Source organism: Lissotriton vulgaris, chromosome 10 (genome assembly GCF_964263255.1).
Source record: "Lissotriton vulgaris chromosome 10, aLisVul1.2, whole genome shotgun sequence".
In the NCBI taxonomy this organism is placed as follows: domain Eukaryota; kingdom Metazoa; phylum Chordata; class Amphibia; order Caudata; family Salamandridae; genus Lissotriton; species Lissotriton vulgaris.
Genome location: NC_141698.1, coordinates 759,088,354 through 759,100,571, shown reverse-complemented (window position 1 = coordinate 759,100,571; position 12,218 = coordinate 759,088,354). Strand labels below are relative to the sequence as shown.

Below are 12,218 nucleotides of genomic sequence, written 5' to 3'. Positions count from 1 at the left end.
ATGACATCCACACTACCAACCTCCCCTAGAGCATGAACAACATCAGACTCCTCCAACTTGTCCATGACCCCACGCACATGCTAGACCCCATCTTCACCTCCAGCGACAGCATCATGTACAGCCTAACCATGGTACTCACCTGGCCCAACCACTCCATTGTCCACTTCAACATCACCAGCTCATGGACCTCCATCCCTAGTCTGCCCAACGCCCTCCACCGCAGCTGGAGCAAAGTCTTAAAATACACATGGCTCAATGCCCTCAACACCACCCACCCCATCTCCTTCAACATCCTAGACCAGAACAACAGAAACTTCAACAATTGAATCACCAACTGCACGGACAGCATACCTCCCATCGGCAACAACACCCACAGAAGGTCCAATGAGCAGGTTACCTGATATACTGAAGACCTCAGAATTGCTAAATGACACGGTCAACAACTGGAAAGGAAATGGCTCGCCAGCAAGATTACGATTGACAAAACCTCCTTGAAGACAGCCCTCAACCTCTACCATGAGAGTAGAGAGACATAAAGAAAAAGCCCTTAGCCTGATGCATTGAATCAGGCTCTAAAAACAGCAAAGAGCTCTTCAACTCTCCTCAAATCTGGAAATAGATCTCCGACTTAACTCCTCCCCATCCGGATTCCGCAGCAACGAGAGAGCCTAAATTGCGGCTACTGACATCTAAGTTCTACGCGACTGAGGAGAGACTGCAGCCGTGATCCACCTAGATCTCTCAGCAGCCTTTGATACTGTCTCCCACCGCAAACCCATCACAATGATGCACAACATAAGCATCAAAGAAGTCCCAATCAAATGGATCGCCTCTTTCCTCACCGGAGAACGCAAAAAGTCTGCCTTCACCCTTCATCACCAAACCCAAGGAAATCATCTGTGGAATACCTCAAGAATCCCTGTTCAGCCCTAACTTCTTCAACAATTATGACACCTCTGGCCAGCATCGCCAAAACCCATGGACTCAACATCCTATCCTACGCCCACGACACACAATTAATCCGCTCCCTCTCCGAAGTCACCACCAACTTCCACAACTGCATGACAGATGTCACCAACTGGATGAAGGACAAATGCCTACAGCTCAACTCAGAAAAAACAAAGCTACTGAATTTCAGAAACAAAACCTCCCCACTGACCACGCTAGAAACCTAGGCATCATTCTGGACAACAAACTAAGCATGACAACTCAGGTTAACTCTGCCGCCTGCTTCTTCATCCTCTGCATGTTTTGTAAGATATTCAAATGGCGACCCCACAGCTCAAGATGCACCATCACCCAGGCCTTCATCTCCAGCTAACTGGACTACGGCAATGCTCTCTATGCACGGATACCACCTCTCCTCCTCCTCTGACTACAGACCATACAGAATACCGCAGCCATACTCACCCTGGATCTCCATAGATGAACCTGCATCACCCCTGCCTCAGAGAACTCCACTGGCTTCTTCTACATAAAAGTTGCAGTTTCAAGCGCCTGATCCATGTATACATGGCCTTAAACAACTGCAGACTCGCCTACTTGAACCACCACCAGAACTTCCATCAGCCTACTAGATACCTCCACTCCACGTCCCTTTGTATAACACTGACCCCCGCATCTAACATAGCAGATGCGGAGGTCACTCCTTTCTCCTACCCAGCAGCGGAGACATTGAACAAGCTATCCTTATCTACAGACCTCCCCATCTCTTTCAGAGTTCCGAAAAGTCCCTGAAGACCTGTTTTTTTTGGGGCTAATCAATGGATACCCTCACGGGTGACAAGAAGCACTCTACAATTCAGATCAATTTATTGAACTGCATTTGAGATGAGAAATAAGCATTGGCAAAACCAATAGGTCTCTCCTATGCTAGAGCGATTGGCTTTGCCAATGTGTTTTAGCCTTGTTGTATACCATTGTGGCTGCTGTTCAGCATAGCTAAGAGTTAGTGGCATCGTGGAGAGTGCCATTGAGTGGAATGGCAAACAGTGTCATGGAGTGACGAAGAGTGGAGTGAAGTGTAGAGTGGTAGAGTGGAAGGGCATAGAGTGTAGGGGCGTAGAGTGCCATATAGTGGAGTGGTGTGGAGCATCGTAGAGTAGCATAGAAGGGAGTGGCATACAGCGGAGTAAAGTGCAGGGAGTTGCATGGAGTCGATTGTTGTGGTGTAGAACGGAGAAAATTGTTGTGCAGTGGCATAGAATAGTGTCGTAGAATGGAAGTGGCATAGATTGGAGTGTCGTAGAGTGTTGCAGATTGCATTGAGTGTTGTGGAGAGAGTTGAGTGGAATGACAAAAGTCAAAGGGCCTAGAGGGGTGTAGAGTGTCGTAGACTGAAGTAAAGTGGCTTGGAGTTGTGTAGAGGGATTTGCGAACAGTGAAGTAGGGTGTCATGGTATAGATTGTTGTAGAGTGGAATGGCATGATGTGGAGTAGAGTGTCATTGAATGGAGTAGCTTAGAGTGCCTTGGAGGAAGTGGAGTGCCATACAGGGAAGCTGTGTGGAGTAGCATTGCAGAGTGGCGTAGACTGGAATACAGTGGAGTTTCGTTTTGTGGATTAGAGTCTTATTGAGTGTCAGAGGTTGACAAAGTGTAGTGGCATAGAGTGGAGTGGTGTAGAGTGCTTTAGTGTGGTAGTCTGTCTTAGAGTAAAGTGAAGTGGCCTAGAGGGAGTTGTGTAGAGTGCTGTAGCGTGGCATACAGTGGAGTGGAGTGGAGTGACTGAGTGAATAGGCATATCATAGAGTGTCTTAGAGTGGAGTGGAATGTTGTGGTGGGGCATAGAGTGACAAGGAGTGTTGTGGAGTGTCGTAAAGTGGTGTGTCATAGAGTGTTGTACAGTAGAGGGGCATAGAGTGGAGTAGAGTGTTGTGCAATGGAAAGGCATAGAGTGTTGTACAGTGGAGGGGTGTATCGTGGAGTGGCATGGTGTGGTAGAGCATTGCGATTACAGACAACATATTTTCAACTGAAATAATCATTACATTTACATAGACATACATTTTTATTGATGAAAGTATACAGCACACAAATGATTGTGTGGAAGTGTTATCACGTAGTGTATTAATTTGTTTTGATCGTATTCCACCACACTTCAGAATTACAAAAAAGTGCTTCATTTGTGCTTTCCTAATTCTGATATATTTTGAAATATCTGCACAGTTAATTTACAACCACTTACATTTTGTTGTGTGCTAGAAAAAAGCCTGTAGTTTCACAGCAAGATTGTCACATAAATCCTCTGACTTTGAAGTCAGAGAAAGAAAAGCAAACACTAAGCTCCTTCGGAAGACAGAGCCTGACATTTGATCTCAGTATTTGAATGCACAGCAAATGTGACAGGATGAAAACAAGATAGATTTAAAGGCTGGTTTACCGAAAGTGAGCACTCATGGAAGAATACAGTAAATAGGCTATAGTGCACAGGAGAGAAATACGCAAACTGGACAGCCTAAAAGAAAGCCAGCAAATAGAAAGCAAGCAAATGTATGTTATAAAACACAAAGCCAATGGTAAGTAATGGTTGAAATGCATTTGCAATGAAGCTTTCGGAATGTTCCCAAGAAGTAATTCGCAAACCAGACAGCTGCACGGTCTAGTGGGCTTTGACCTAAAAATTACTTCTAACATCAGTAATAAACAGCATATGTAATTGCATTTCCATATCCCTATAATTTAGGACTTTATTAAAAACAGCATTCACCTTTCCTTCTTTGGGGAATGCCATCATAAATTGGCTCATCTTCCAGTCTATAAGGGAAGCTGTCACTACCAAAATACCATGAGTCTTTTCTGTTCCTGGCCCCTTAGCTGCTGGCTCTATACAAACCAGATGTGCTCAAATCAAAAGGTAACTGGAAAGGCTGATATTTTGTTCCCTGTTAAATCCTTGTCCAGCCTCTGGATAGGGGTCTAGTAAGTCAACCCACATTTTAATTAATATCTAGTGATCTTTTGTAAAGACTATCAGACATAACAAATGAAATTGTACTCCAGCATCTGAATAAAATGTTTTCTTTAGGGAGCTGCGTGTGTTCAGGTGCATTCCTTCCATGCCATGATTTTCTTCACGAGATGCTCTAAGTGCAAAACGTATGCCCAGGCACGAGTCCCTTGTTCACTATGCCATAAAATCACTGAGATGGCCAAATAAGGGTGATGCTCTTTTGGGGTTGCTTTTGCTCCTGTTCTTATGGGACTTCGCCTGGCAGTTAAGGCTACTCTGTTGCTACTGAGGAGGACTAAAGCTGACTTTCATGAATATTCAGGCATCTTCACCACACCAAAATATACAACCTTTGCCTTCAGCTGCCGCTGACATTTTTATAGAAAACTGTATGTTTGCCCGTGTCCCCAAACTGTTAAAATACTAGATATATAACATAAAAAGTCTCTTATGTATTTGAATTTGTATTTTGTGTAATAGGTGAAGGTTTGCAAATCGGTATTGTAGGAAGCTGGCCTGTATATACAATACCAAAGTGAGGTATAGTGTGCACAGAGTCCAGTGGAACCCCAAAGGTAGGCAGAGGTAAAGTAAGATAGTACCTTACTCTCTATTTGTGGTAGTGTGGTCCAGTAGTAAGGCTTTACCAGAGGACAATGTTAAGCATTTCTTACACACTCAGTCAGCAAATGAATTCACACACTCACAAGTTGAACTTCAGAACCATTGTTCTTGTATACAAATATTATTTTAGTTATTTTATTTCCTAGAACCAAGCAAGCCTGGCACAGGTAAGTGATTAATACTTTGCAGTAAATAAACAGTTGTAACACACTTTGAATTGCAATGGTAAATGTACTTTGATTTGATTGCAATAGTGTTACTGACAATGCAATGCTTTTCAGGGGACAGTACATGTACTTTGTTTAGGATTTTTAGTAAAATGACAGGTAAGTTACTTTTGAGATTACTTTTCTTACACAGTGCAGTATGCCTGGATACTGCACTGGGACATCTCCTTAAACAGGTAAGTTTTTTGTTAGTGAATACAATTTCAAAGAATTTCTTTAGGTTTTCCAACTCCACACAAACTTTTCATAGAAAAACAGTCAATGTTATCCTATGGAGGTAAATAGGGCCAGATGTATCAAGGCTTTTGCGACTCGCAAAGGCCGAAATTCGCAGAATTTTGGCCTTTGCGACTCCCAAACGGCCTTTTAGCATGATTTGGTATGTATTAAAATATCGCAATTTAAGGAATCTCAAAAAATTGCGATTCTTTATTTTGCCATAGCATTTAAGGAATCGCAATTATTGCGATTCCTTAAATGATATGTATGTAACATTTTGAAATTGCGAATTTGTGTTAAGAAATCGCAAATTACCACCAACTTGTAGTTGGTGGTAATTTGCGATTTCTTTTAAAAATGCCCTATTTGGCATTTGTTAGGGTGGCATGTGACACACATACATGCCCATAGGGCATGTATGTGTGCCACATGCACACACACGTAAATTTCAGTGTTGCAGCAGGGTGTCTTTGAGATACCTCTGCACCCTTGAAATAATTCTCAAATTGCGAATTCGCAATTTGAGAATTATTGCACTATCATTCCTATGGGCCTCCTGGCCCATAGGAATGCATTGGAAATTATTCTTTATTTGCGAATTCGCAAAATGCGAATTCGCAAATAAAGAATATTAAGGAATCGCTAAAAAATAGCGATTTTGTACATACATTCCATTATGCGAATTCTAAATAGCGATTCGCAAAAAATCGCTATTTAGAATTCGCAAAACAGAATCTTGATACATCTGCCCCATAGTGTTATCGGTTTAAAGGTAAGTAGTTTGTTGTGGGAGTTGGTCTTCTGGGGTTAGACTCAGGGGTCCCCCAGGGTCAAGGATGCATTCTTTTTACACCCTTAGCCGCACTAGGGCACTGGGTGCAGAGTGCTGATGCTCAATGTTATCCAATGGGGGGGTAGATGGCCTCCAGTTGGTGGCTTCTGACAAGCAGGCCACTGGGTTGTGGGAGCAAAGCTCCTGGACTTAAGCTCAGGGAAAATGGGGGTTTAGGCCAGCACAAAAGTTGAACCCTCAGCGGCCCTGGATGGCCTGGTGCAGAGTGCTGTTTTGGCGTCGGAAGCCCTGTAGCTTTCAATGGAGAGTCTCCGGCTTGCAAAAACACTGCAGGCTCGGGGACGAAGGTCTTCTGGGTCCAACCACCACTTGGAGAGTTAAGTTGGGATGTTTGGGGTTGGTTAGGCACCGTCGGTTGGTTGGTTAGGCACCGTCGGTTGGGGCCACCCTGGCTGTGGGTCGTCTGGTGCAGGGGTGCCTTTTAGGGTTGGCTCTTCTTACAAGCCCCTGGTCGCCGTTAAGGTCACCTTCCGGTGTGAGGCTGCAGGCATCCGCTGGAGGCGTGAGGCAGGTCAGGGGTTGCCTGATCTCGGATCAGGATGGCCGGGGAGACCTCCTCATGGTCTTTGCCCACTCGAGCTCGGGCCGTGGACGGCGGCTGCAGAGTGGTGCAGATTTGCTGTTGTTGATGACCTTTCTCAAAGGTAAGCCACAACCCCTTTTGTACTTTTAATGTTCCCACAGCGATTGCCTTCTTTTATAGTTTTTAGCCCTCTGGTGGTCAGTGTTATTTTTTCACGGAATGCTGGTACCTGTAGTTCATTAGACAGTAACTCTTGAAACCCTCCGGTGGGTGGTGCATTTAATTTCCTTTAGTGTGGTTTGTTCAATGTCCGTAAACACTTGTGCTCTGAATCAGCCCATTTTCAAAGCTGCTCGGAATTCATATCGGAGACAGTCTTCGGTGGCAGCCGCTTTCGCTTTTCCGCCTTCACGAGCAAAACCTAAGGTTCCAACCGGGAAAGCAAGGCAAGCTTGCTGATTGTGCGTAACTCCTGCGGCTGAACCACTGCGCTTAATATTACACCAAACTCTCCACCACATAGAAAAATGGAGTCGCACTCACGGGGTTCAAAGACAGATACTTTTAATTTATTTAATGCTGATAGTGGCAGTCCTGGCACGTTTCGGTCCAAAGTGACCTTTCTCAAAGGTAAGCCACGCACCCTTTTGTACTGTTCATGTTCCCACAGCGATTGCCTTCCTTTATAGTTTTAAGCCCTCTGGTGATCAGTGTTATTTTTTCACGGCATGCTGGTACCTGTAGTTCATTAGACAGTAACTCTTGAAACCCTCCGGTGGGTGGTGCATTTAATTTCCTTTAGTGTTGTTTGTTCAATGTCCGTAAACACTCGTGCTCCGAATGAGCCCATTTTCAAAGCTGCTCGGAAATCATACCAGAGACAGTCTTCGGTGGCAGCCGCTTTCCCTGTATATATACGTGTGTGTGTATATATGTATATATATATATATATATATATATATATACATACATACATACACATAATACATACACACATATATATATATATATACCAGCAGCCCGTCCCGACATTGTCCGGGAGCAATCAGGCTTCCCCGACCCCCACCTGCCCCGACATTTGCCTTCAGCCCGGGCCCCCGTCCGCCCTGTCCCCCGGCTGCCCCGACCCCCGCCTGCCCTGACATTGTCCTCCGGAGGCTTACCTCACACAATTATGCCAGAGGCCCAGTGTTGCAGTGGTGGCCAGTAGCAGCGCCTGAGGCACTGGGGAGCTTTCTGGGTAAGTGTGGCTCTGGCGCTCTGTTTGCAGGGAGGCGAGGATGAGCAGAGTTTGCAGGGATAAGAGTAGGAGTTCACAGAGTATGGAGCGGCCGGCGGGAGTCGGGAGCTTGAGCACAATTATGCCAGAAGGTCCCCCACCTGTCCCGACCCCCGCCTACCCTGACATTGTCCCCCGGAGCCTTTTTATTGTAACTCCCCATCCCCCGCGTGCCCCGACCCCCGCCTGCCCCGACATTGTCCCCCGAAGCCTTACCTCAACCGCCGCTCCTCAGTTCAGTGCTCCTCGCCGCTCCGCCGGTCTGCTGCTGCTCACCGCCTGTGTGCCGCTCGTCAGTGCTCCCCCCGCGCCATATCCGCCGCTCCTCCTCGCGTTCCTCGTGCTCCTGGACGACGTCAGCACGCAGGCCACGGCCGGCGCTACTTCGAGGGGACTACTTTTTTTTCAATGTAAATTTTTTAAATATAACTTATTTTTTAAATTTATATAGCCTATGTCCATCTGCACACCCTGAGGATTCCAACGATGTATCAGGTGTGTGGATTGGCGCTGTGGTTCCCGAGTTTACCCGCCTCAAAGCCTCAAAGTTCTTCCTTTATAATAGTAGTATAGATATATAGATTATATATATATATATATATATAATGTGTTTTTTTGTTTAAATAAATATATCTTTAGCAACAAAGTCATTTGGGTAGCAATGCATTTAATCCACTTAGCCAACTTCTTGCAAGCACCACACATATAAGAAAAAATGACCAGTAACATGCATATGCTGTCTTCGAACTAGAAGTGCGGCACAAAGGGGTAACAAGACCGGGGCCCTCATTTTGAGGCAAGTGGTCCAGAAGAAGAAATACATAGAGTAAGGCCTGTAGCGATTGTTATATCTCTTTTGAGCTACAAAGCTAGGAATTAGTTAGTAATACCAGTGGTGGCTCCTCCGCGTCGCCCCACTGCTTTTCAGCATTGTAAAAAAGGAAACATTTCTCCGTGCTGAAGCCAGTTGTGGGGTGGCCACAGCCAGGAGGGGGAGGAGTGGTGGGCACTTTCTAAAGTGTGCATGTAGATTTGGAAGGCCACCTGGCTGTATTACATAGCCTGGGTGGGGAACTTGCACAGGCGCCCAGCCCCTGTATGAGCTCGAACCATGGCGCTTAAACGAATAACGATGCTGATGTGATGCTGGTGACTGCAGCGTCGTGATTGCCTTAAGGGAGCCTGTGTGCCTCCTGGACTCATCAGGAAGAGAAGCTGAGGATAGATGTCGCCACTAAGGAGAAACGGAGGTCATAAAGAGGTAAGTGTCATATTTTTTTTCCAAAGTCCTCTGCTTCGCAACCCCCAATACGTGCCAGCCGCCACTGAGTAATACACTAAGTAAATACCACAAGCTGTCTGATTGGTATTTACCGGGTGTGATATTGCCTCTCAAAAAACCGGGCTTATGGTCCGTAGTAGTTTAGTCCTGATAAGAATTCAGCGTAGAGAGTGAGAGCTGCGCCACAACTTTCATTGTGTATAATAGATTCCTCAAAGATCCATCTACCTCTGTAGTATAAGACTCTACTTCTTCTAAACATTCTTTGGATATGATTTTTATGTGCTTAAATTCATCTTGATAAAGCTTCTTGCTTTTCGCTTCATGTAAACTGTTGCTGCCTCCCTGTTCCAGCAGACTTTGTCGCCACATGCACTGCTGTTTATCTCCATTGTTCTGTCAAAGATGACCTTCTCGGCAGCGTCAACATATACTGATGTTTTTTTTCTCTTCTCTCGCCCTCATCACTGCTGCACATAATGTTGGCAAACAGATGTGAGCAGATTAATATACTCCTCACCCAGTAGGAGAGTGGAAGGCCTCTGCTACTTCCAGCCCCCAGTATTCTTTTTTTTTTGTGTGATATTAATGATATCTTTATTACAGTGTATCACAGTTTGTTTTTTCATAAGTGATTGCAAAAACTATAAATTTGTTGGCTAAAGAAAATATCACTAAACATAATGAAAAAAAGTCACAAACATCAACTGATATTTTTCTTTTGGTTTGCTGCAAAAATAAACATAAGTTGGCAGGAAAACTGAAAAAACTGATATTTCACTTACAAATTTCATTCGTTGTGCACACGATTGCCTCATCTACAAGCATTGGCAAACCAATTTGGTCTGGCGTTTATTAATGCTTGTTTAGCTTTGCCATGGTTTTTTCTAACATGTTGTTGAAGCTACCCAGCCCTCACCAATATAAAACCCAAATTGGAAAAAGACAAAAATGTTTGGTCTTAAAAAGCACACATTACCATTATTCCCGCATATGGAATGGAACTACTTTGTGTGTGGATGTGCAGAATAACGTTACTCAGTGAGGTCGCCAATAGCTCAAGTGGGCCGGCCCAGTGCCCCATGCTGTAGTAGTGGAAGGTTACAAAATGTGAATGTCACAACAGACCGCAAACCAGTGGATTAAGAGGGCTGTATATAATTTCTTCACTAACTTTAAAAGGGACAAGCAATTCCACTTACAACTGGGAAATGATGATATGATGATACCAGGCTCTGTTGTTCATCTGCTTGTTGTTACAAGGCACCTGCAGTATTGAAAAAGGAAAAGAATTCCAGACTGTAGTCATTTTATATGCACATGAAACACTAATTACGTATGAAATGTGATAGGGTAAAAAAAAAACACAAGCTGCAATGCCTGTTTTTTTTGAGGATGTTATCAAACTTCTGCAGACTGCAGCACATCCAGTTTCCAGGCAGTGAATACTGAAGTTGATTTCTTTTGTGTAACAGCTGCAGAACCAGGATACGCTGAGGGCAATGATGAAGAAGACAGAGATGGAAATCAATAGCCGAGTGATTGAAGCAGTCAAGAGGCTGGAGGATCCGGTGCAGCGCCAGCGCGTGTTGGTGGAGCAGGATAGGCAGAACTATCTTCACGAAGAGGAAACTCTTGTCAAGAGGATATGGTAAGCGAGGACTACAAAAACAACCATTTTCTCTTTCTAATGTAGCCAGGGCTTATTGTTGTCTAAGACAGATGTGTATAAATCGGTATGAATTACTTTTTAACTTTCTTTTAGGGAGCATGAATTGGATTTTTCGTTAAATATATATATATATATATATATATATATATATATATATATATATATATATATATATATATATATATATATATATATATATATATATATAAAGAGTGAATAAAATATACAATTAAGAAATGATCCCCAGCGGTGTCGGTAGCTGTGTCAATGTTGTTGCTGGAGTCGCAAGTGTGTGTGTGTGTGTGTGTGTGTGTGTGTGTGCGTGCGTGTGTGTGTGTATATATATATATATATATATATATATATATATCTATATATATATATATGTATATTATTTTTTTTCTCTCCCTCCTGGCGTCCTCCTCGAGAGGCCACTGAGATGCCTCGCCACTAATGCTGTGGACCTGCAGTGCCTAGACTTTGGTGCTACGAGGAGCAGTGAATGCCGATTTTTATGGGGTTTGCTACAAGCGGACAACGTGGTGTTTCCCTGCCATGCGACCCACTTGGGAAGTATTTTAAATGCACAAATCCATGTACAGCATCCATTGTAAAAGTAACATTGGACTACTTACCCCAGAATGCAACTGTACAAATGAAAGTCCCACATGGGCGGGGTATATAATCAAGGGTCCATTCAGCTGTCAGGACTCGGTGTATGCAGCCATTGACAAAGGGCGAGGAGCCCGAAACATGTTTGGCGCTTGCTGGCGGTGGATGAAACACGACGTGCTTGCTGCTCATTAAAAGGAAGGTAATATTTTCTGCTGTGTTGGCGTCTCAATGCAAGGCAACTTGGTTTTTTGGAGATGAATTGCGGCGTGCCTCGCCGCTGAGATGCCCCGCCACTAATGCTGTGGACCTGCAGTGCCTAGACTTTGGTGCTACGAGGAGCAGTGAATGCCGATTTTTATGGGGTTTGCTACAAGCGGACAACGTGGTGTTTCCCTGCCATGCGACCCACTTGGGAAGTATTTTAAATGCACGAATCCATGTACAGCATCCATTGTGAAAGTAACATTGGACTACTTACCCCAGAATGCAACTGTACAAATGAAAGTCCCACATGGGCGGGGTATATAATCAAGGGTCCATTCAGCTGTCAGGACTCGGTGTATGCAGCCATTGACAAAGGGCGAAGAGCCCGAAAGATGTTTGGCGCTTGCTGGCGGTGGATGAAACACGACATGCTTGCTGCTCATTAAAAGGAAGGCAATATTTTCTGCTGTGTTGGCGTCTCAATGCAAGGCAACTTGTTTTTTTGGAGATGAATTGCGGCGTGCCTCGCCGCTGAGATGCCCCGCCACTAATGCTGTGGACCTGCAGTGCCTAGACTTTGGTGCTACGAGGAGCAGTGAATGCCGATTTTTTTATGGGGTTTGCTACAAGCGGACAACGTGGTGTTTCCCTGCCATGCGACCCACTTGGGAAGTATTTTAAATGCACGAATTCATGTACAGCATCCATTGTGAAAGTAACATTGGACTACTTACCCCAGAATGCAACTGTACAAATGAAAGTCCCACAT

General features: G+C 44.5%; 1 protein-coding gene across 12 annotated transcripts in view; it reads left to right on the top strand.

The window, feature by feature from the left end:
• The window catches only part of KIAA1217 (KIAA1217 ortholog), a 1,418,769-nt gene that overhangs the window by 1,303,029 nt on the left and 103,522 nt on the right, over positions 1-12,218 (top strand). For all 12 annotated transcript variants that reach the window (XM_086941665.1, XM_086941664.1, XM_086941666.1 and 9 more), the window contains one exon: positions 10,434-10,609. In XM_086941665.1, coding sequence (XP_086797791.1) covers positions 10,434-10,609 — 176 coding nt within the window. The remainder of the gene's footprint in view (positions 1-10,433; positions 10,610-12,218) is intronic.